This window comes from Hyperolius riggenbachi, chromosome 4 (genome assembly GCF_040937935.1).
Source record: "Hyperolius riggenbachi isolate aHypRig1 chromosome 4, aHypRig1.pri, whole genome shotgun sequence".
Taxonomy (NCBI): domain Eukaryota; kingdom Metazoa; phylum Chordata; class Amphibia; order Anura; family Hyperoliidae; genus Hyperolius; species Hyperolius riggenbachi.
This window is the reverse complement of record NC_090649.1, coordinates 260,280,204-260,306,695: the sequence shown is the minus strand read 5'-3', so window position 1 is coordinate 260,306,695 and position 26,492 is coordinate 260,280,204. Positions and strand designations below refer to the sequence as shown.

The 26,492-nt window shown below is 46.2% G+C and overlaps 2 protein-coding genes across 4 annotated transcripts in view; one reads left to right on the top strand and one right to left on the bottom strand.

The window, feature by feature from the left end:
- KLHL32 (kelch like family member 32) overlaps nucleotides 1–26,492 on the bottom strand; it is a 494,024-nt gene that overhangs the window by 373,445 nt on the left and 94,087 nt on the right. The window lies entirely within an intron of this gene.
- Nucleotides 5,981–26,492, top strand: part of NDUFAF4 (NADH:ubiquinone oxidoreductase complex assembly factor 4) — a 36,579-nt gene continuing 16,067 nt past the window's right edge. Inside the window, exons 1-2 of one of the 2 annotated variants that reach the window (XM_068231206.1) lie at nucleotides 5,981–6,197; nucleotides 13,971–14,068. In XM_068231206.1, coding sequence (XP_068087307.1) covers nucleotides 6,062–6,197; nucleotides 13,971–14,068 — 234 coding nt within the window. In that variant the 5' untranslated portion in view covers nucleotides 5,981–6,061. Of the gene's footprint in view, nucleotides 6,198–6,367; nucleotides 6,462–13,970; nucleotides 14,069–26,492 lie in introns of those variants that run through there. The other variant, XM_068231207.1, reaches the window with a different exon arrangement.

Genomic DNA, 26,492 nt, shown 5'->3' with positions numbered 1-26,492 from the left:
GGCGTGCTCAACCTACGGCCCGCGGGCCATTTGTGGCCCGCGAAGCCAGTTTCTGTGGCCCGCGCAGTGTCTGCCCGCGGTGTCCTGCAGAGGGGGATAGGATCGCGTGGTATTGCGTAGTATTGGCAGGTATTGCGTCCCACGCATACACCAGCGTGTGCTCCGTATTCAGCCCCGGGTAGCGCTGGGATAGTTAGAAAGCCTCACTCATTGGTTACTGCAGGAACCTTCCTCCAATAGGAATTAGGCTGATTCCTATTGGAGGAAGGTTCCTGCAGTAACCAATGAGTAAGGCTTTCTAACTATCCCAGCGCTACCCAGGGCTGAATACGGAGCACACGCTGGTGTATGCACGAGACGCAATACCACCCGATCCTCTCCCCCTCCGCAGGACACCGCGGGCAGACACCGGGGCACATGCTGTGACAGCCCCCTCAGCCCCACATGGAGCTGACAGCTCCCTCAGCCAGCACACTACAGGCCGCGGGTAATTAGGCCTCCGTTCCTCCTTAGCAGAGAGCTGACAACCTCCTCAGCCAGCACACTACAGGCCACGTGTGGGTAATGAGGCCTCTGTTCCTCCTCAGCAGAGCTGACAGCCTCCTCAGCCAGCACACTACAGGCCATGTGTGGGTAATTAGGCCTCTGTTCCTCCTCAGCAGAGCTGACAGCCTCCTCAGCTGCTGCAGGACAACTTTAGAGAAAAGTTGCTACCTGAATTTTATGCGGAACTACCACTGCAGGACTTTCCAAATTTGCGGAAACACGGCCTGAAAATGGTCACAACTTTTGCCAGCACTTGAGCAAACTTTCATCACTGTGAGCAAACTTTCTCAGTGATAAAAAGGGCAAAAACTGGCTCACGTTCTCGCATCACAGATGATCACCTTCATTATGTATTAAGAATAAATGTTACAAATTTGGAGCCAAATATCCAGAAATTGGTTTCTGAAAGACAGCCGCAAACTTCTCATTAAGAAAATGTGCAACAAATGGTGAGTACAACAATTCTTATATTGTCGTTTTCTTTCCATTTCCAACATGGTGTTGGAGTTGGCGTTACTAGAAAAACGTTAAAAGTTTTTCATCGAAATTTTGTATGCATGTGTTCCGGCCCTCGAGATTTTTCTTGATTTGAAGTTCGGCCCTCGGGCCAAAAAAGGTTGAGCACCACTGCTCTAAAAGAACCCTTTTGTAAATAGATGGCAAAAAAACTTTTTTTCCCTCCATATGCAGATCGTGTCCCCTTGTCCTTTGTACAAGCCTAGGGACCAATAGCTCATCTGCCAAGCTTTTTTTTTTTTTTTGTATTATACTCTGATGTATTAATACATGTTAATCAGATCAACCCTCCGGCATCTTTACTTCAAGCTAAATTTGTCCAACCTTTCTTGGTAAGTGAGGCCTTCCATCCTTCTTTAATAATTTAGTTGCCCATCTTTGTACCTATTCTAGTATGTCTTCCTATAGTGTTGTGCTAAAAAACTGTATCCCATACCAAATCCAAAAAAGCTTTATTGGCAGGACCAAATACATTTAGCATTGCCACAGCAAAACAAAGCATTAACATGGGGATGGGGTTGTGGGAATAAGGGAAGGATATAGAGGGTTGGGGTATATAGTCCATAAGTGTGTGGAGGATGTAAGGGACAATATGGGGGGCTAGGATATACAGTCCATAGAGGGGTATTGGGGGTATACAGTCCATGTGGTATCATGTTCCTCTCAGTTGGTGGCAGGCTGTGACATATCGGGCAGCTATTTGCACAGTTGTTTCCTCCTCCCCCAGTAGGATGTAGAGTTTCCTCTCCTCATCTGTGGAGGTAAAATCCTGGATCTGGTCAGAGAGTCTCTGGAAGTGGATCAGTGTTTTATCATTCGCAATACTTCAAATCAGTCGGTCCAGTCAGTTTTTGATTCTTGCCTCTCGACCCAGCAAAGGATTACAAGTATCCAAAAATTCTTTAGTCAGATTGATCAAGGATGCTTTCAAAATTATGAATCATTAGGAACTCAATTAACAAATTGCATCAGAGCTCACACTATTCATGGCCTGACTTCTTCCTGGGCAGTGAGGACTGTAGCATCAGTGGAACAGATATCTTAGAGCAGGTTTCCACTGGTGTGCCATGTCTGTTTCTAAAATGGATGTGGCACACATGCTGATGCAAATTTGCATCCACGTTGCTTAAAGTGAACCAGAGGGATGTCTCCCTCCTTCTCAATGACCCGGCATGTTATGTGTAAACACACGCAGAGTCATAGAGAAGGAGGGAGACAGCGTGCTTCAGAGTGCATGGATTGTGTGCAGCCGCTGCCCTGCTGCCTGCCGGGACAGATAATTGCAGTAACTATTACACTCGCAGGGACCCCGAGAGCAGTCATCTGATGGCCACCGCAGGGGGGGGGGGGCGGTTGCATCTCAGGCAGGAGGACCCCCCACACTTCAGTTTTCCCCAGGGCCCCCTTAAACCAGCCCTGCCCGTGCTGCTGAACAGGCACAGTTTGTTCTTATATGGGCTCTTAAACCTTAAGGTGAGAAACTTAAAAGCACTTTTTTGAACCAAATGTTTGGTATGCTTCTCCACCGCCCTTGCCAAGCTCTATCTAGTAAGTGGCTGGCCAGTGCATAAGAACAGCCACCAGGTGGCACATTCACCACCTTCATCATCCTGCATGAAAGAGGCCTCCCGAGGTAAGAAGTAAAATCTATGCTTACTCACCTGGAGCTTCTTTCAGCCTCTAGTAGCTGTTTCAGTCCCTCGCTGCAGCCCCAGTCCTCTTCCAGTATATGCAGGGAGGGCAGAAGCAGCTCACCTCTCGTGGATGCACACATGGCTTATCTTCTTCCTCCTGGGCATCCCATGTGCCTGTGGTCACATAAGCGTCACGTGATCATTAGCAGGGCTGTTACCAAAGAGATGGGATGCCTAGGAGGAAGAAGATGAGCCATGCTTGAGTCCCGGTGAGGAAATTAAGCTTCACCCCTCTGCTGCACTCTGCCCCTGCTCCCCTCCATTGCTGCTCCCCAGGTGGTGACCCAACCCACAGCCCCTTAAAAACAGGCCTACCAACTAGCATAGTTGATTTGAAGGCTCTGAAAGCCCCCTTCTCTCTCAACAGCACAGAAAGAATTATGTCTAATGATTTTGTTTTCTCTACATTTTCTAGAACACATTTCATTACATCTAGAGAGCAACATCCTTCAACCAGACTAAAAGAATAAAAGCAAAATAATACACTGCAAGCTGTAGAAATCAGTGGACACATTTAACAGGACTAGCCTGTTCTTTAGATCCTGAAAATTATGTATCTTATGTGATATAGCCTGGGTTTTGCAAATTGTCCAAGCCATAGTCACTGCTACTAGAACTGTTTTAAAGGGGAACCCAAGGTGAGATGGATAGGGAGGCTGACATGTTTATTGCCTTTTAAATAATGCACATTGCCTGGCTGTCCTGCTGACCCTCTGCCTCTCTCGATTCTGTTATCTTTTTTTATCTATTTCCATTCACTTATGTGAGAAATCGATCAGAAAAATGATCGAAAATAAGATTGGACATGTCTGAAATTATCTATCGAACCATCTATCTAATACAAAATTGTATGGTGTGTACCTAGCATAATCCTGAACAAGCATGCCTATAAGATGTCAATGGCAAATCTGACAAGATTAGCTGCATACTCGTTTCAGGTGTGCGATTTAGAACCTACTGACCAGAAAGCCTGAGGGCTGATTCACACTACAAGAGCTTTTTAAACGCTAGTGATTTTAAAAGCTCTTGCTAATGTAATGCCATGGGGGGATTTTTACAAAATCACATCACTCCAGTGTGCACACACACATAGGCTAACATTAGCAAGAGCTTTTAAAATCACAAAGCGCTTAGAAAAGCTCTTGTAGTGTGAACAAGCCCCGACAGTCAACTGGTATTGTTTAAAAGTAAATAAATATGGTAGCTTCCATAGGTCTCACTGCTTGGTTTCCTTTTAAAGGACAATGCGCTGAATTCACAGACATTGCTATCAATGTTGGAAGAAGTTTGGTAGATTACCGATTCCTTATAAAACATTAATCTCTGCATGAGAAACTAGTATTCACAAAAAAATTCATATAGGTGGCGTACTAGTCACAGGAGCATGGTTTAGCATCAGAGCCCATATGCAATTCATTTTTTCACCTGAGTTTTCTCCTAGGTGAAATGTTCAAACTTGTCAATAAACTGCATTTTAAACCACCAGTAAGCAAACAAAATACTCAAAATAATTTTAAAGGTACTTTTTCACCAAGTTTTTGGTACTTTTTCCATTGCAAAGTGCTAAAAAGTTAATAGAATCAGAATCAGAATTACTCAGAATTAATATAAATCGAAGATAAAAATTATCTCATAGGAGAAAACCCAGGAGAAAAAGTTAATTGCATATGGCCCCAGATGTCATGTGGAGTGAGAGCTGGTTCACACCAAGAACACTTTTGATCACTTAAGCGCCAGCATTTCAAAAAGTGTTTGGCTAGTGTGTTTGTATGGCCGCTAGATCACATCAGCAGTGATTTTTTTTTTTTTGTCACAAGTAAATGTGGGTCCTGCAGCATTTTGAATGCAATTACACCTCAAAGCAAAGTATACAAAAATAATTTAAAATTGCTTTACTGGTAAAAAAAAAAAAAAAAAAAAAAAAAAAAAAAAAAAAATCGCTGATCATAGTGATTTTCAATGCTTTTTTTTTTTGCCAAAAGCATTTCACTTCCAGGTCAAAGTGTACTTCCTGTTTTGCCACAAGAACTACAACATTGTTAAACACAAATGCTGCAAAATCGGTAGGCATAATTAGAAAATCGGCAGGCTCAGACCATGAATCACTACTGAAAATTGCTACAAAAAGTGGTAAGTGTTTGTGATTACGCTTAGCAGAGAAGGCTCATTCACCAGGCAACCTAGGCAGGTGCTTAGGGCCTATTGCACGTCAAGGGGCTTACTTGACACCTTCTTTGACCTCTTTCCACTTCAGTTTACCTAAAGGACCATAACGGGAGTACATTTGAAATCGGCGCGGGTAGACTTGGGTGCAGGATACAGCCGGTATAAGGCTGATCCTGCTTCTGCACAAGTCCAGGCCGCCATGGATGGTAGGGAATGAAATAATTCGGCTTCCAGCTATTGCTGGAGGCCAAATTATTGTGATTTTTAAGCAACCTCGGCTCCGTCCTCTGACGGCGCCGACGTTACTCACTGAACGCCGCTATAGACTGATTCCTATTATAGTCTATGGCGGCACTGGCTGCGCCCAAATCTAGCAGCGCCGAAAAACACTACTCCGCCATAACGGGGCCCCAAATGTTCTACCTTGCAAAGGGTCCCATTACAACTTAATCCATCTCTGACGCTTACCGATTTTTGGAGTGAACTAGCCATCAAAGATAATGGCTCCATTTCTACAACTCACACTAACTCAAACTTTATATAAACTTGTGTGTTCGTTTGCAATGCCGCCATTTTTCTGCCAGGTGTTTTAAAAAAAACAGATTCCTTGTCAAACTAAATCACAACGCACGTACGATTTTCATAGACTGCTAGTAGGTGACGGCAGTCTATGGTGGCAGATAAACGAGAATACATGCGCAAAATGCAAACAATTGTCTGAGTAAAATGGGCAGTATTTTACGCGGACACTAATGTGGGCACTCTTTGAAATTCACTGGCTACTGCACTGCCTGCGTTCAAACATTTGCAAATAATTATCTGTGTTTCCCACAGACACAAGTGTGATCCCTCCTATGGTGTGCAAAAAAAACAAACACACATAAAACTATAGACTGATTGTGCTTCCAGCTTCTTTATATCCAGACTGTAAACAGTTGCAATGTTTCTGCTATCAGTATCTGCATCAACAAGAGGCAAAGCCAATGCATTGGGCCGCCCAGTGTCAGGGACTGGGTATGGCTGGCGCAGGAAGTTGTCACAAATCTCGGCCAATCGGAGGACAGCCGGTAGAATCGCGCAGTGTGTATCGCCGTGTGTGTCATGTCCCTTGTGCGCAGCTAGCTGTACCGCCGCCAGACATGGGCTCCAACCTGGTCAGAGGCATCATGAACTTTAATGTGGAGAGCAGAGCTCACCGGCTAATCGGGAAGGAGAAGCTGGCCGCCGCGCCGCTGCACCCGCAGACTAAGGAGAAAGTGGAGGAGCTCATCTCCAGTGAGTGAGCCTGTGTATGCATGTCCTCCTTCCATAGCATAGGCCGTGTGCCAAATGGGGGGCACAGCTTCTGCTGACAGCCCGGGGGTCGCACACTGCAGGGAGTTACAGCTGTTTACACGCTGTGCTAGTATGAATGCATAACAGCACGTTGTCCTTGGAAGGGTATATTAGTTCTGCCTGACATGGCACCGGAAGTACTTAGGAACAGAAGCTTTCTGGGAGTTGGAGTCCACAAACATCAATGTGAAGCGTGTCGTGAAGGTTACTACTAATTAGTGAAACGTATGGAATGTACCCCTGTATGCAAATTACTTGTGTCAGATTAAATTCTTCAGTTTACCAGATGCCCTTTATATTCAGGCTCCATCTGAAATCCATGCACCTACATGTTAGACGTTTAACTTCCTTAAGTGCTGTACTAATTTTGAAGTTAAATGAAATGTTGTTTATTTTAGCTTTGGATAGTGTGGGAAAGGTTAGTGCAGCCTTCCAGTTTGTACTACCTTTTGTGGCTCCATCTAGGTAGATGTGCCCACTTCCTGTTTTCTGTGAGCCTATAACTAGGACAAGTGAAGGAAGATCTTGAATCAGTACTTTTATTGCTATATGCTACAACTTCCTTAGGGAGTTAATCCAGGCCTGACCTTACATTCTGAAAAGTTGGGTGATGGAAATCAAACAGCAGCAGCCTTTTCTATGGAGTCTGGTAATAACTCCCTCAACTAAACTGCTTCTGATCATGTGATAGTGATCAAATGTATTCAATACAGTTTTTAGCTGCAGAAGCCTTGTTCCACAAAATAATTGAAATATCCAAGTACTTTATTAACTTAGCAACTCAGTAATCCCATTGCATAGATCAATAGGAAACCCCAGTTAGAAATTCAGAGATTTTTTTATAAGATTCCATGTACACAGCAGCAATAAAGAGAGAAGAGAACCCTAACAAAAAGCATCTTTAAAGACACTGAAGCGGAAAAAAAATTATGATATTATGATTTGTATGTGTAGCACAGCTAAGAAATAAAACATTAAGATCAGATACATCAGTGTAATCGTTTCCAGTACAGAATCACAGAACAGAATCACTTTATTTCGCCAAGTACAACAGTGAGTTGTACCCGGAATTATTTTTGGCACAATCAGGGTCGGTGATGGTACAGTAAACATATGTTATGCATTACACAAGTTAATAAAACAATACAGTAGACACACATTAAGCATTCCTCAGAGCATACCTTACATAGAACACATTGCACATAGAACACATTGACAAGAGAAAGACAAGAAAGACCAGAGGGGTCTGTCCAAAAGCTATGTCGAGTGGAGCTGCCAGCCACAATCTGAGCGGCGCTCTCTGGCCTGCAGCCCTCCAGACCCCCCACATATAGTGAGAGAGACATAGAGACCCTTCGTCCCCATGGTTGTTAAACAGTCCACATGGTCCTTAACAGTCCCAGCCCCACAGCTCCCGAAGCAGATTTGCAAAAATTAGCCCCTGGCCTGCGCCCCCCCATTCCCCCCCAGCAGATGATCCGAAGGGGGCTGATGATGAATGTGATTGTCCGCTGCTATGCTTCCCTACAGCCCCCCTGACCCAGCAGATGTGTCCCGGCAGGGTGACAGCGGCAGCCTGGACCACCTGTTTGCGGCTCCCAGACCCGTTACCTGTTTTGGAGGCAGCGGCGGCTCCCGCGGTAGGCTCAGCAGCGGCTGCCTCCTCCATGGCTGCCCAAGCGGAGCGGCTCCCACTGGGGAGTGGAGTATGGAGGGGAGGCGATCCAAAACGAGCAGCCCCTCGTGGTCGCTGGCGCCTGGCCTGCCGGTGTCGCTGGCAGCGGCGGTGGCTCGCTGGAGGGAGGAGCAGGAGCGGCGTGCACAGGGTCCGCGGCCAGCCACGTGGGTCAGACCGAGCGGCTTCCCATGACCGGCTTCAGGTGTTCGAATCCCGGCCTGCCTGTGTCCCAGTCGTGGTAGCTGGGCGTCCTGGTTTTCTGGCAGCGGCGGCTGCTGCTGGAGAGAGGGGCAGGAGATGGGCATCATGGGGATCCGCGGCCAGCCACGTGGGTGGCGGCCCTATCTTAAAACGAGCGGCTGCTCGTGACTGCTGGAGCCTGGCATGCCTGTGTCCCCCGGTGGAGAGGAATCCATCCTCCGTGCAGCGGACTCCCATTCTCCCCTGTATCTGTCCTCCTCTGCGCCTGGCCTGCCGGTGTCGCTGGCAGCGGCGGTGGCTCGCTGGAGGGAGGAGCAGGAGCGGCGTGCACAGGGTCCGCGGCCAGCCACGTGGGTGGCGGCCCGATCTCAGACCGAGCGGCTTCCCGTGACCGGCTTCAGGTGTTCGGCTCCCGGCCTGCCTGTGTCCCAGTCGTGGTAGCTGGGCGTCCTGGTTTGCTGGCAGCGGCGGCTGCTGCTGGAGAGAGGGGCAGGAGATGGGCATCATGGGGATCCGCGGCCAGCCACGTGGGTGGCGGCCCTATCTTAAAACGAGCGGCTGCTCGTGACTGCTGGCGCCTGGCATGCCTGTGTCCCCTGGTGGAGAGGGATCCATCCCGCCCAGAAAGACGAGTGGATAACGGGGGAGAAGGGCAGTAGAAGAAAAAGAGCCGGAGCCCTGTGTGCCGCGGCGTCTTGCTACAGCGCCATCTACAGGAAGAGTTAAGAAACTCCAGTTGGTTATCTCTATGCAAAAAAGCCATTAATCTCTACGACTTTCAAAATCGTGGAGAGGGCTGTCTTCTGACTTTTATTATCTCAACTGTAAGTGAACAGTTTTCTTTTTAATCTGCCAGAGGAGAAGTCATTAGTTCACAGACTGCTCTGAAAGAATCATTTTGAATGCAGAGTGTTGTGTAATCTGCACATATTAGAGAATGATGCAATGTAAGAAAACACACTATATACCTAAAAATAAAAATATGAGAATATTTTCTTTGCTGATAATTTACTAGTAATTATTCATAGTACGCAACCAATTCATTATATCATATATATTTTTCCGCTTCAGTGTCTCTTTAAATCTGTGTCTGGGGACCTACATAGGTCCATTGATCTGACCAAATTTGGCTTTGCATCCTTCGCCAGACTTCAATCCCGTTTGCTTTCAAGATGTTGGGACAGACAGCTGTCTGTTCCAACATCTTGCAAGCAAACAGGATTGAAGGCTGCAAAGCTGAAAACTTGCTAAGGCCTCGTTCACATTAGGTGCATTGAGAAATGTGTACACACATGATAAAAAAAAAATACAAGCTTTAGTGCGCGTTTCAGTGCGTTTAGCAGTAGCAGTTGTCAATAAAGCAATATTTTCATATGAAAATCTTTTTTTTCAATTAGGGGTAAAACACGTGTTTCTGTGCGCTTGCATGCGCTTCTATGCGCTTAAAAAGCAGACCCATTCACTTGCATTGATATGCACTTTACAGCTCAACGCACAGAAATGCATGCAACCCTATGTTTTTGTAATGCAGCTCAGTGCAGTGCATAGATGTGAACCAGGCTTATTTACATGGGAAAATCAATACCTTGCAGAATGCACAGGGCAATGCGCTGTGAAAAGCGCAAAGAAACAGCCCTGATGTGAACGAGGCTTAACTCTTATTCTTTTAAGTTAGCCAATAAATGGTATATTTCTGATTCAAAATTTCTTGCGGCACTATTCCGTTAGCCGGGCGCATCCACTAAGTGGCACTAAGTAATGTAGAATGTAATCCCCCTCCAGGCCGCCATGGATAGTAGGGAAAGATGTAAGGGCTCGTTTCCACTATTGCGGTGCGGAATCGCCTGGATTCCACCGCTGATGAAATCGCATGCGGATGCGATTCCGCATTCGTTTTATAGGTGAGGGTATATGCGATTTTAACCATGTCACTGCCTGTGTGAATTTACATTGGTACCTATGCGAATTCGTGGCAAAAAACGCATGGGGAAAACGCATGCGATTTCCCTATTAAATATATTGTGTGCGATTCGCCTGCATTCCACACGCAGGCGAATTCTGCAGGGTGTTCCGTGCAGATTTTCTCCGCACAATAAAACGCTCCCGCAGACGCATAAGTGGAAACAGGCCCATTCACTTATATTGTCTATGCGAATCCGCATACGCAAGACGCATGCGGATTCGCGATAGTGGAAACGAGGCCTAACTCTGAGATTACATTCTACATCACTTAGCTCAGTTGCGCCCGGCTAACAGTTTTAGTGCCACCTAGTGGTTGCTCCTGGCTAACGGAAAAGAACCCTTCTTGCTTTTACTGATGGCTAACACGGTACAATAGTCTATTGCTGCTACTTTTTTCAGGAATAACTTGCTTGTTACAAGGAGGAGATGTCAATTGAGAAGTTGGAAAATACCTTTTAAAGCATGACTAAACCTAAAATCACAAATGCAGGGCTAAATGATTCAGAACATCCCTGTTTTTCAATACCCCTTTCTGCTACTTAGTGGTGTGTACATCTTCCTTGACGAGGAGCAGTGAGTATTGCAGGGCAGTGCTGAATAAGTCAGATTAAGCCCAATACACTTTTACTAATGTTAGGATTAAGAAGGCCTTAATAATATAATTTGCCTGGCCACCATGGTGAACTACTGGCATGAGCAGAAGCTGAGTCTCACACTTGCAACCCATGCAGGCAGTGAAGTTAGGACAGAAGATTTGCATGTTTGTTCTGGGTTGAAGGCAGCCGATCAGCCAAACAGACAGGCAAAAACAAAGATGGTCTCTATCTTTTTATCACTTAATTTTTTTCTTAAAGCAGACCTGAACTTGGAACTTCTTCTCTGCTCTCAAAAATACGCCATAGCAGAATAACTTAAAAAAAATATATTTATTTGTTACAGCTGATACAAATCCTGCAATAAATCTGCGGTGTGTCCACTTCCTGCTTTCATGGAAGCAGACTTATAACATCATGTGTTTACAAATTGGCTGCTCTGCCATGGCAGAGGAGATTCCTGAGCTGACACAGCTGAGAGATCAAATTACGGTGCTGATTTGTCACAAATGAGGGGGAATTAGATAGGCTAAACTCTCTAAATACATACAGGGTGCATTTCTCTGTTTCCTTCTGTCCTATGTAAGAGTTCAGGTCCATTTTAAAGTACACCTGAACTGAGAGGGATATGGAGGGTGACATATTTATTTCTTTTTAAACAATTCATATTGCCTGGCTGTCCTGCTGATCTAATACCTCTAGCCATAGACCCTGAACAAGCATGCAGTTTAGGTACTCCGACTGAACTTGGACTGGATTAGCTGCATGCTTCCCTCAGGTGTATGATTCAGACACTGCTGCAGCCAAACAGATCAGCACGACTGCCACGCAACTGGTATTGTTTAAAAGGAAATAATTATGGCAGCCTCCATATCCCTCTCAGTTCAGGGGTACTTTAAGGTACAACCTTTTTTTTTTTTGGGGGGGGGGGGGTGCATAATGTGGGAAAAGGGACTGTACCTTGGCATCTTATTAATAAATAAGTGATAAGGCACGTCACTAGTGAAGCAACAACAGCTTTTGCGACCTTTTAGGTGACAGGCATTATTAAAGTCTATGGGGCTACAGAGTATCTTGTGATCAGAAGGCACCAATTACAGCCATTTCCTTCAGTAAAGAGCGGGGGTCAGGAACCTTTTTGGCTGAGAGAGCCATAAACCCCACATATTTTATGCAATTCTGTGAGAGCCATACAGTATGTTTCAAACTGGGACAGTGCACATGAGCAGCAGAGAGCTCACGTCCCTGTTGTCATGGTGATGTGCATACAGTTGATCCGCCGGGGAGCAGAAGTGTCCGACACATCTTCAGCTTCTCTTGGGTTTCAGCAACATCAGTAATTTCCTAGACAGGAGAAATACCGACTAACAGCTTGTACAATTAGCTAGCTGACTTGGGGGTTCATTCACTTTGTAGAACGAGATCCCCGCACTTTATCCCAATAGGCTGCCTGTCAAGTGACAGGCAGCCTATTGGGCCAGTCAAAGTGCGGGGATCTCGTCCTACAAAGTTACTGGACCTGACAGGGTCCAGAGTGGGACAATTGGAGCAGCCGTTTGTTTTGGGGTAGCGTGAATTAGTGCAGTTAGTGCGAGTTAGTAGTGCATGCTACAGCAGTAGCGTGCCTACTTTGAAAATTTTATTTGCACTGCCACACTAAGCTGTGCTGCTTGAGCAGTGTAGCTTAGTGAATCAACCCCTACTGATTTGTATGTGAGCCAGATGTAGCCATCGAAAGAGCCACACCTGGCTCCCGAGCCATAGGTTCCCTACTCCTGCACTAGAGGTTTATACCCCCCTAGTGGCCAGGCCATTTTTTACAACTCTGCACTTCACAACTTTAATTTATTTATTATTTATTTATTGTATTTATAAAGCGCCAACATATTACGCAGCGCTGGACATTAGTTTAGGTTGCAGACAATATTTAGGGGTGACATACAGCAATATGACAATACAGGTATACAAGAAAGACCAGATCATGCAGCACAGTATGAGCACAATGTAATGCTTAGTCACTGGATGGGAGCATGGAGATTAGGCAAGTTAGGTTCACTCAAATGCATACCATGGGTTTACAGTAATGGAGGTAGGACAGAAAAGGAGGAGGACCCTGCCCAAAGGCTTACAATCTAGAGGGAGAGGTAGGGACACGAAAGGTAGGGGACCAGAGTTCAGCTGTGGGTTTAGAGCACTTCTGAGGGGTAGTAGGCCAGAGTGAAAAGGTGAGTTTTGAGGGCCTTCTTGAAGATGTTGAAGGAGGGGGCTGCCCTAATGGGTACCCAAATTAATTTTACTTCCTTTTCTTTTCACAGATAGAGCTTTCTTTTGGTACTATTTGATTGCTGCTGCTAGTTTTATTATTTATTATTTTAATTTTGAAAAAAGGAAATAAAAAAAAAAACACATACAGATAAGTTAATTGGCTTCCCCTTTGATTGGCCCTAGACTTCAATACAAACACTACATATGTCTATGGTAGGGATTAGATTGTGAGCCCCTCCGAGGGACAGTTAAGTGACAAGACTCGGTCACTTAGGTCTCTGTGCAGCGCTGCGTAAGATGTCAGTGCTATATACATGTATTTACATGAAATACTAAAAAAAAAACAGCCTGCCAGCTGTGATCGCTGGAGTCCCCAGTGCTGAATGACAAGAGCACGCTCATGCAAGTTCCTGTCACATCTCGTCGCTGGCGAGATGACGCCATATGTCATCTCTGAGAACTGAGAGAGTCGTGCTACCGCCGACATCCTGCGTTAGGCGGACGGGAGGCGGTTAATTGGTTGGCTAGGTGACATGACAATTGCAATGTCACATGAACATAACCAGGCATTGGGAGTTGGCAGTCAGGAGAAGAACATCAGAGCTCATTGCAGCAAGGTTCTTAACTTACAAAAAGTCATCTTTTGTAAATAGACTGATCCAGTGTTCTCCCCAGGCTCTTTTAGCTGGGTGTTCCACCTAGCTAATTTTTGTGAGCACCTGGCTGTCATTGACTCACTTTCCTCCTCTGCTGTAAGCAGAGTTGTGCAGAGAAGATCCGGCCCTGAATTCTCGCATCTTACCCCACCCGGCCACTTTTTCATGCCACCCGGCTGGAAACATTTCTGGGGAGAACACTGTGATCTGTTTTCTTTGCAGTCTTCTGCAGGAAGCTGGATGACTGCTTTATAAATAGGACCCTTAGTGGTTTATTAACACAGAAGATAGCAATGACTAATATGTTATCTGTAAACCATCCACTACATAATATATTGTATATATGTTTTTTTGTTAGGTCACCCTGAAATCAAGGAAAACGTTTACAAGAAGGATGATGAACTTTTATCACGGCTGAAAGAGGTTTATGTAGACTCTACAGACCCGTCATCTGAGGTAAGACAGAGTATAACAGAGATTGAGTAAATTGTTCTGTTACTTTAACCTTCCTGGCGGTATGATTATTAACTAAAATCAGGAAAAAATCATGCTGCCGGAGTTTCTGCAGCAGCCCCTGCTCTCACTCGCCTTCCTGGGCCCCAGCGCTGCAATTTTACATCCGTCCTCCGGGTGGCGCTGTAACTCTGTGGTGAGATCAATGACGATGATTGCACCAGTGTGATTCAGAGCCTCGAAGGATAGGAAGGAGAACGGTTACAGACGTCTGGATACCCGGGAGGTGAGTAAAAACACCCGCTGCACGTTATACTCTGCATTGAGCTCCCAGCGGCCAGCCCGAGCTACACTCGGGATTACCGCTAAGGAACGTTAATGGTTCTGCAACCCATATAGCTTGCTTTACCTTGGGAATGAATACACAAAGAGTTTTTTTTGGCACATTTACTGGCCAATCGATTTTCTCATCGTTTTCCCAATCAATTTCCCTTCACTTCTATGAGAAAATTGATCAGAAAAACAATTGAAATCAGACCTGTCCAAAATTAACTATCGAGCCATCTGTCTGCCAAAAAAACTCATTGTGTATTACCAGCATTATAGGTCTGCACCTGACTGCTAAATCTATGATAAGCATGATTGGCCTTCAGCAAATGGAAATGCAGTATGAATGTTTAGCCATGTATGTGCAGATTTTCCTTGGCAAAAACAATGGTTCATCATTGTTTCAGCCACAGGCCTAAAGCGTGTAGTGCTGTGCCCAGTGACCCTGGGTTTTCTTGTCTTGGTCCGTTTGGTCTTATTGCTGTCCATTGATGTTGCTTTTCTCTGCGGGAACATCAAAGGAAGTTTCTATAGTTCACCTTTATAGCACGGGGATGGCAACAGTAAATATTCAGAAATGTGATTCTATACACATACAGTGGGATGCAAAAGTTTGGGCAACCTTGTTAATGGTCATGATTTTCCTGTACAAATCGTTGGTTGTTAAGATAAAAAATGTCAGTTAAATATATGATATAGGAGACACACACAGTGATATTTGAGAAGTGAAATGAAGTTTATTGGATTTACAGAGAGTGTGCAATAATTGTTTAACCTCTTGCCGGCCGCGTCACGCCGATGGGCGTGGCCGCGACGGCAGCCCCAGGACCGCCTAACGCCGATTGGCGTAAAGTCCTGGGGCTCTGTTTTGCAGGAGATCGCGCGCATGCTGCGCACTCATCTCCTGCTTGGGGGGTGGAGCCCCGCCCCGCCTTCAGTCTCCGAGCGGCTATTGCTGCTCGGAAGACTGTTAGACGGCGTGATCGCCGTCTATTTACATGGTGCAGCGCTGCGATCAGCAGCAGCACTGCACTGGGGACAGCCCTGTGACACCGCTGTCCCCCTGGGGGACAAGAGAGCGATCGGCTCTCATAGGGTGAAGCCTATGAGAGCTGATCGCTATGATTGGCTGGCTGGGGGGAGGGAGGGAGAGCATTTAAAGAAACAGGGTTTTTTTTTTCTTTAAAAACGGCAACAATAATATTTATTACAAAAAAAATAAACATGGGGGGAGTGATCAGACCCCACCAACAGTGGGTGGTTAGTGTACTGATTAAGGGCTCTGCCTTTGACATGGGAGACCAGGGTTCGAATCCTGGCTAGGTCAAGTACCTATTCAGTAAGGAGTTCGAGGCAAGACTCCCTAACACTGCAGGGTGGCCTCTTGAGCCTGTCCCAGTGGCTGCAGCTCTTGAGCGCTTTGAGTCCGACAGGAGAAAAGCGCTATACAAATGTTCGGATTATTATTATAACAGAGAGCTCTGTTGGTGGGGAGAAAAGGGAGGGGGGGGGGGGGGGGTAATCACTTGTGTGCTATGTTGTGCGGCCCTGCAGCTTGGCCTTAAAGCTGCAGTGGCCAATTTGATTAAAAATGGCCTGGTCACTAGGGGGGTTTAGCACTGCAGTCCTCGAGGTTAAACAAAATTAGGCAGGTGCATAAAAGCTACAAAAAAGAAATGAAATCAATATTTAGTAGATCTTCATTTTGCAGAAATTACAGCCTCTAAACCAGTGGTTCCCAACCCATGTGCCGCGACACATACATGTGTCGCGGCAGCTTCGGGTATGTGTCGCGGCTCTCTCGGAGGGAAGCAGCGCAGTGGAGGTAAAGCTGTGGGCAGCGGCGGAGAAGGGGGCCATCTCCCCCCCTTCTCTCACCTTAGGGTGCTCTGCCTCCCTCGCTCTCCCCTCCGATCTGTGTGTGCGGCGGCGTTTGGCAGCGGGCGGGACTTACCTTCCGTGTCGCTCCATGCGCCGGCCGGAAGTTCTGGTGCCGCAGCCGCTGCTCTGGTCTGGATCAGGCCAGAGTAGTGGCAAATCATCCCGCGCCGGCGACGAGACCAGACGGAGGACACGGAAGGTAAGTTCCGCCCCTCTGCCAGCCACCGCACTTCATTCCGGAGGAGAGAGCGAGGGAGGGAGAGCACCCTGAGGTGCTGCTCTCCTTCCCTCGCTCTCTCCTCCTGGGGGGCACCTGGCTACAATATACTGGGCACATATATCCCTGGCTACATATACTGGGCACATATACCTCTGGCTACATATACCGGGGACATATACACCTGCCTACATATACTGGGGACATATACCCCTGCCTACATATACTGGGGACATAAAGCCCTGCCTACATATACTGGGGACATATACCCCTGCCTACATATACTGGGGACATATACCCCTGCCTACATATACTGGGGACATATACACCTGCCTACATATACTGGGGACATATACACCTGCCTACATATACTGGGGACATATACACCTGCCTACATATACTGGGGACATATACACCTGCCTACATATACTGGGGACATATACACCTGCCTACATATACTGGGGACATATACTCCTGACTACATATACTGGGCACATATACCTCTGGCTACATATACTGGGGACATATACCCCTGCCTAGATATACTGGGGACATATACCCCTGCCTACATATACTGGGGACATATACTCCTGACTACATATACTGGGGACATATACCCCCTGGCTACATATATCACGGGGACATATACCCCTGCCTACATATACTGGGGACATATACTCCTGACTACATATACTGGGCACATATACCTCTGGCTACATATACCTGGGACATATACACCTGCCTACATATACTGGGGACATATACCCCTGCCTACATATACTGGGGACATATACCCCTGCCTACATATACTGGGGACATATACTCCTGCCTACATATACTGGGGACATATACCCCTGCCTACATATACTGGGGACATATACACCTGCCTACATATACTGGGGACATATACACCTGCCTACATATACTGGGGACATATACACCTGCCTACATATACTGGGGACATATACACCTGCCTACATATAATGGGGACATATACACCTGCCTACATATACTGGGGACATATACACCTGCCTACATATACTGGGGACATATACTCCTGACTACATATACTGGGCACATATACCTCTGGCTACATATACTGGGGACATATACCCCTGCCTACATATACTGGGGACATATACTCCTGCCTACATATACTGGGGACATATACTCCTGACTACATATACTGGGCACATATACCTCTGGCTACATATACCGGGGACATATACACCTGCCTACATATACTGGGGACATATACCCCTGCCTACATATACTGGGGACATAAAGCCCTGCCTACATATACTGGGGACATATACCCCTGCCTACATATACTGGGGACATATACACCTGCCTACATATACTGGGGACATATACACCTGCCTACATATACTGGGGACATATACACCTGCCTACATATACTGGGGACATATACTCCTGACTACATATACTGGGCACATATACCTCTGGCTACATATACTGGGGACATATACCCCTGCCTACATATACTGGGGACATATACCCCTGCCTACATATACTGGGGACATATACTCCTGACTACATATACTGGGGACATATACCCCCTGGCTACATATATCCCAGGGACATATACCCCTGCCTACATATACTGGGGACATATACTCCTGACTACATATACTGGGCACATATACCTCTGGCTACATATACCGGGGACATATACACCTGCCTGCATATACTGGGGACATATACCCCTGCCTACATATACTGGGGACATATACCCCTGCCTACATATACTGGGGACATATACCCCTGCCTACATATACTGGGGACATATACCCCTGCCTATATATACTGGGGACATATACCCCTGCCTACATATACTGGGGACATATACACCTGCCTACATATACTGGGGACATATACACCTGCCTACATATACTGGGGACATATACACCTGCCTACATATACTGGGGACATATACTCCTGACTACATATACTGGGCACATATACCTCTGGCTACATATACTGGGGACATATATCCCTGCCTACATATACTGGGGACATATACCCCTGCCTACATATACTGGGGACATATACTCCTGACTACATATACTGGGCACATGTACCCCCTGGCTACATATATTCCGGGGACATATACCCCTGCCTACATATACTGGGGACATATACTCCTGACTACATATACTGGGCACATATACCTCTGGCTACATATACCGGGGACATATACACCTGCCTACATATACTGGGGACATATACTCCTGACTACATATACTGGGGACATATACCCCCTGGCTACATATACCGGGGACATATACACCTGCCTACATATACTGGGGACATATACCCCTGCCTACATATACTGGGGACATATACCCCTGCCTACATATACTGGGGACATATACTCCTGCCTACATATACTGGGGACATATACCCCTGCCTACATATACTGGGGACATATACCCCTGCCTACATATACTGGGGACATATACACCTGCCTACATATACTGGGCACATATACCTCTGGCTACATATACTGGGCACATATACCTCTGGCTACATATACTGGGCACATATACCTCTGGCTACATCTACTGGGCATATATACCTCTGGCTACATATACTGGGCATATATACCTCTGGCTACATATACTGGGCATATATACCTCTGGCTACATATACTGGGCACATATACCCCTGGCTACATATACTGGGGACATATACACCTGGCTACATATACTGGGCACATATACCTCTGGCTACATATACACCTGCCTACATATACTGGGCACATACCCCTGGCTACATATACTGGGCACATTTATCCCTGGCTACATATACTGGGGACAACTGGCTGTTTGTCATTATGTGCATTTACTGGTGAAAAGCGGTCTCTTATTATGTGCATTTACTGGTGAAAAGAGGTCTCTTATTATGTGCATTTACTGGTGAAAAGCTGTCTCTTATTATGTGCATTTACTAGGGAAACGCTGTCTCTCATTACCTGCATTTACTGGTGAAACTGTCTCTTATGTGCATTTAGTGGGGAAACGCTGTCTCTCATTACATACATATAGTCTACGTGTCACGGAGATCTGAACGTTTGGTTTGATGTGTCACGACTCCAAAAAGGTTGGGAACCACTGCTCTAAACGCTTCCTGTAGGTTCCAATGAGAGTCTGGATTCTGGTTGAAGGTATTTTGGACCATTCCTCATTACAAAACATCTCTAGTTCATTTAGGTTAGATGGCTTCTGAGCATGGACAACTCTCTTGAACCACTTAAGGACCGGGCCACATTTTTGTGATCTGTGCTGGGTGGGCTCTCCAGCCCACAGCACAGATCAGCTTTTAGGCAGGGCGATCAGACTCCCCCTCCCCCCCCCCCTTTTTTTCCCCACTAGGGGGATGTCCTGCTGGGGGGGTCTGATCGCAGCTGGCTATATGTGTTTGGCGGGAAGGGGGGGGGCTCCTCGAAGCCCCCCTCCGCAGTGCTATTCCGCCCTCCTTCCCATGGGCGGCTCGCAGGCTATTCACCGAGACACCCTCCGTGAACTGACATGGAATGGCCACTTGCACAAGCGGCCGTTTCCATGGAAATCCACTTACGACCAGCCGCCGCCAGATTCTGGAGAGCAATGTCCAGGAACCAGTGATAAAGCTGAAGCTGCACCGGTGTGGGATCCATCAACAAGACAACAACCCTAAACACTGCTCAAAATCCACTAAGGCCTTCATGCAGAGGAACAAGTACTATGTTCTGGAATAGCCATCTCAGTCCCCAGACCTGAACATAATTGAAAATCTGTGGTGTGAGTTAACCACCTAACGACCGCCTAACGCCGACAGCCGCCGCCTGTCGGCGTTAGGCGGTCGTTAAGTGGTTAACTCACACCACAGATTTTCAATTATATTCAGGTCTGGGGACTGAGATGGCTATTCCAGAACATAGTACTTGTTCCTCTGCATGAAGGCCTTAGTGGATTTTGAGCAGTGTTTAGGGTTGTTGTCTTGTTGATAGATCCCACACCGGTGCAACTTCAGCTTTATCACTGGTTCCTGGACATTGCTCTCCAGAATCTGCTGATACTGAGTGGAATCCATACGTCCCTCAACTTTTACAAGATTCCCAGTCCCTGCAATGGCCACACAGCCCAATTCAGTGCTAAGCGAGCACCCACGGAGTGGAAGTCTGATGTGCTTTGACCTGCAGTGCCTCTGCACAAGTAGGCACTTCAACCAACTTTACCTCCAATCAAGTCAGCACCATCAGTAGTAGAAATAGCTCTTTATCTATCCAGCTTGAGGAAGGTCTGAGGACCGAAACAGCGGAGCTGTCGCTGAGGGGATGATGATCTTACTACTTTAATAAAGAGCTATTTCTACTACTGATGGTGATGGCCACACAGCCCCACAGCATGATGGAACCACCACCATATTTTACTGTAGGTAGCAGGTGTTTTTCTTGGAATGCTGTGTTCTTTTTCCTCCATGCATAACTCCCCTTGTTATGCCCAAATAACTAAATTTTAGTTTCATCAGTCCACAGCACCTTATTCCAAAATGAAGCTGGCTTGTCCAAATGTGCTTTAGCATACCTCAAACGGCTCTGTTTGTGCTGTGCGCAGAGAAAAAGCTTCCTCTGCATATAGCATCTCCTTGTGTAAAGTGCATCAAATGGTTGAACGATGCACAATGACTTCATCTGTAGCAAGATGATGTTGTAGGTCTTTGGTGCTGGTCTGTAAGTTGACCCTGACTTCTCACCATTCGTCGCTTCTGTCTATGCAAGATTTTTCTTGGTCTGCCACTTCGAGCCCTAACTTGAACTGAGCCTATGGTCTTCCATTTCCTCAATATGTTCCTAACTGTGAAAACAGACAGCTGAAATCTCTGAGACAGCTTTCTGTATCCTTCCCCTAAACCATCATGGTTTAGGGGAAGGATACAGAAAACTGTCTCACCATCATGGTGAACAATCTTTGTCTTCAGGTAATTTGAGAGTAGCAACCCCCATGTTGCTACTCCTTCAGAGAAAATTAAAAGAGGAGGAAAACTTACAAATTGACTCCCTTAAATACGCTCTCATAATTGGCTTCACCTGTGTATGTAGGTCAGGGGTCACTGAGCTTACCAAGCCAATTTGAGTTCCAATAATTAGTTTTAGAGGTTTTGGAATCAATAATAACAGTGCCCAAATTTATGTACCTGCCTAATTTCGTTTAAACAATTATTGTGCACTTTCTGTAAATCCAATAAACTTCATTTCACTTCAGAATATCACTGTGTGTGTCTCCTATATGATATATAATTAACTGACATTTTTTATCGTAACAACCAAAGATTTATACAGGAAAATCATGACGATTAACAAGATTGCCCAAACTTTCGCATTCCACTGTATTACACAATGTAATATCCATGACTGGTCAGTAAAAATCAATTGATGCATGCTTTGTGACCTCCCCCCTGAGGCTCCATATACAGTATAATAACCGTGAAGGAATTGAACTTTAAACCTGTGGAGCAAAGATATGATGCATATTGCACATTTTGATCAGAATTGCCTATTCCTGTGAGGGAAGTATTTAAAGGGAAACTGTAGTGAGGAGGATATCGAGGCTGTTATATTTATTTCATTTTAAAGTGGACGTGAACTCTTCAAGATTTTCCTTGGTCTGCCACTTCGAGCCTTATGCTTCATACACACTTGAGATAAAAGTCTTTGGAAAAGGCAAGATCACAGACCAATCTTACCACCCTTCATGTAGTATGAGAGCCATACTCTACACAGTCTATTCTATGGAGCTGCACTCCCCGTCAAATAAAATCTTTGCAAGATGCTGCACACACAGATGCCCGTACACACTCAAAAGATCATTATCTGCAAAAGATCTGTTCCTGCAAAATATCCATTCCTGCAAAATGCATTATAGTCTATGAGATCTGCAGATCATCATACACACTTGGTTTAACAGACAATCATCTGCAGATCAGATTCAACAGGGTGGATTTTCAGATCTGCAGATGATTGCCAGATATGCAGATGAAGTCTGTTAAACCAAGTGTGTATGATGATCTGCAGATCTCATAGATTATAATGCATTTTGCAGGAATGGATATTTTGCAGGAACAGATCTTTTGCAGATAATGATCTTTTGAGTGTGTACGGGCATCTGTGTGTGCAGCATCTTGCAAAGATTTTATTTGACGGGGAGTGCAGCTCCATAGAATAGACTGTGTAGAGTATGGCTCTCATACTACATGAAGGGTGGTAAGATTGGTCTGTGATCTTGCCTTTTCCAAAGACTTTTATCTCAAGTGTGTATGAAGCATAAGGCTCGAAGTGGCAGATTTTTTTGGCACATTTACTGGCCAATCGATTTTCTCATCGTTTTCCCAATCAATTTCCCTTCACTTCTATGAGAAAATTGATCAGAAAAACAATTGAAATCAGACCTGTCCAAAATTAACTATCGAGCCATCTGTCTGCCAAAAAAACTCATTGTGTATTACCAGCATTATAGGTCTGCACCTGACTGCTAAATCTATGATCAGCATGATTGGCCTTCAGCAAATGGAAATGCAGTATGAATGTTTAGCCATGTATGTGCAGATTTTCCTTGGCAAAAACAATGGTTCATCATTGTTTCAGCCACAGGCCTAAAGCGTGTAGTGCTGTGCCCAGTGACCCTGGGTTTTCTTGTCTTGGTCCGTTTGGTCTTATTGCTGTCCATTGATGTTGCTTTTCTCTGCGGGAACATCAAAGGAAGTTTCTATAGTTCACCTTTATAGCACGGGGATGGCAACAGTAAATATTCAGAAATGTGATTCTATACACATACAGTGGGATGCAAAAGTTTGGGCAACCTTGTTAATGGTCATGATTTTCCTGTACAAATCGTTGGTTGTTAAGATAAAAAATGTCAGTTAAATATATGATATAGGAGACACACACAGTGATATTTGAGAAGTGAAATGAAGTTTATTGGATTTACAGAGAGTGTGCAATAATTGTTTAACCTCTTGCCGGCCGCGTCACGCCGATGGGCGTGGCCGCGGCGGCAGCCCCAGGACCGCCTAACGCCGATTGGCGTAAAGTCCTGGGGCTCTGTTTTGCAGGAGATCGCGCGCATGCTGCGCACTCATCTCCTGCTTGGGGGGTGGAGCCCCGCCCCGCCTTCAGTCTCCGAGCGGCTATTGCTGCTCGGAAGACTGTTAGACGGCGTGATCGCCGTCTATTTACATGGTGCAGCGCTGCGATCAGCAGCAGCACTGCACTGGGGACAGCCCTGTGACACCGCTGTCCCCCTGGGGGACAAGAGAGCGATCGGCTCTCATAGGGTGAAGCCTATGAGAGCTGATCGCTATGATTGGCTGGCTGGGGGGAGGGAGGGAGAGCATTTAAAGAAACAGGGTTTTTTTTTTCTTTAAAAACGGCAACAATAATATTTATTACAAAAAAAATAAACATGGGGGGAGTGATCAGACCCCACCAACAGTGGGTGGTTAGTGTACTGATTAAGGGCTCTGCCTTTGACATGGGAGACCAGGGTTCGAATCCTGGCTAGGTCAAGTACCTATTCAGTAAGGAGTTCGAGGCAAGACTCCCTAACACTGCAGGGTGGCCTCTTGAGCCTGTCCCAGTGGCTGCAGCTCTTGAGCGCTTTGAGTCCGACAGGAGAAAAGCGCTATACAAATGTTCGGATTATTATTATAACAGAGAGCTCTGTTGGTGGGGAGAAAAGGGAGGGGGGGGGGGGTAATCACTTGTGTGCTATGTTGTGCGGCCCTGCAGCTTGGCCTTAAAGCTGCAGTGGCCAATTTGATTAAAAATGGCCTGGTCACTAGGGGGGTTTAGCACTGCAGTCCTCGAGGTTAAACAAAATTAGGCAGGTGCATAAAAGCTACAAAAAAGAAATGAAATCAATATTTAGTAGATCTTCATTTTGCAGAAATTACAGCCTCTAAACCAGTGGTTCCCAACCCATGTGCCGCGACACATACATGTGTCGCGGCAGCTTCGGGTATGTGTCGCGGCTCTCTCGGAGGGAAGCAGCGCAGTGGAGGTAAAGCTGTGGGCAGCGGCGGAGAAGGGGGCCATCTCCCCCCCTTCTCTCACCTTAGGGTGCTCTGCCTCCCTCGCTCTCCCCTCCGATCTGTGTGTGCGGCGGCGTTTGGCAGCGGGCGGGACTTACCTTCCGTGTCGCTCCATGCGCCGGCCGGAAGTTCTGGTGCCGCAGCCGCTGCTCTGGTCTGGATCAGGCCAGAGTAGTGGCAAATCATCCCGCGCCGGCGACGAGACCAGACGGAGGACACGGAAGGTAAGTTCCGCCCCTCTGCCAGCCACCGCACTTCATTCCGGAGGAGAGAGCGAGGGAGGGAGAGCACCCTGAGGTGCTGCTCTCCTTCCCTCGCTCTCTCCTCCTGGGGGGCACCTGGCTACAATATACTGGGCACATATATCCCTGGCTACATATACTGGGCACATATACCTCTGGCTACATATACCGGGGACATATACACCTGCCTACATATACTGGGGACATATACCCCTGCCTACATATACTGGGGACATAAAGCCCTGCCTACATATACTGGGGACATATACCCCTGCCTACATATACTGGGGACATATACCCCTGCCTACATATACTGGGGACATATACACCTGCCTACATATACTGGGGACATATACACCTGCCTACATATACTGGGGACATATACACCTGCCTACATATACTGGGGACATATACACCTGCCTACATATACTGGGGACATATACACCTGCCTACATATACTGGGGACATATACTCCTGACTACATATACTGGGCACATATACCTCTGGCTACATATACTGGGGACATATACCCCTGCCTAGATATACTGGGGACATATACCCCTGCCTACATATACTGGGGACATATACTCCTGACTACATATACTGGGGACATATACCCCCTGGCTACATATATCACGGGGACATATACCCCTGCCTACATATACTGGGGACATATACTCCTGACTACATATACTGGGCACATATACCTCTGGCTACATATACCGGGGACATATACACCTGCCTACATATACTGGGGACATATACCCCTGCCTACATATACTGGGGACATATACCCCTGCCTACATATACTGGGGACATATACTCCTGCCTACATATACTGGGGACATATACCCCTGCCTACATATACTGGGGACATATACACCTGCCTACATATACTGGGGACATATACACCTGCCTACATATACTGGGGACATATACACCTGCCTACATATACTGGGGACATATACACCTGCCTACATATACTGGGGACATATACACCTGCCTACATATACTGGGGACATATACACCTGCCTACATATACTGGGGACATATACTCCTGACTACATATACTGGGCACATATACCTCTGGCTACATATACTGGGGACATATACCCCTGCCTACATATACTGGGGACATATACTCCTGCCTACATATACTGGGGACATATACTCCTGACTACATATACTGGGCACATATACCTCTGGCTACATATACCGGGGACATATACACCTGCCTACATATACTGGGGACATATACCCCTGCCTACATATACTGGGGACATAAAGCCCTGCCTACATATACTGGGGACATATACCCCTGCCTACATATACTGGGGACATATACACCTGCCTACATATACTGGGGACATATACACCTGCCTACATATACTGGGGACATATACACCTGCCTACATATACTGGGGACATATACTCCTGACTACATATACTGGGCACATATACCTCTGGCTACATATACTGGGGACATATACCCCTGCCTACATATACTGGGGACATATACCCCTGCCTACATATACTGGGGACATATACTCCTGACTACATATACTGGGGACATATACCCCCTGGCTACATATATCCCAGGGACATATACCCCTGCCTACATATACTGGGGACATATACTCCTGACTACATATACTGGGCACATATACCT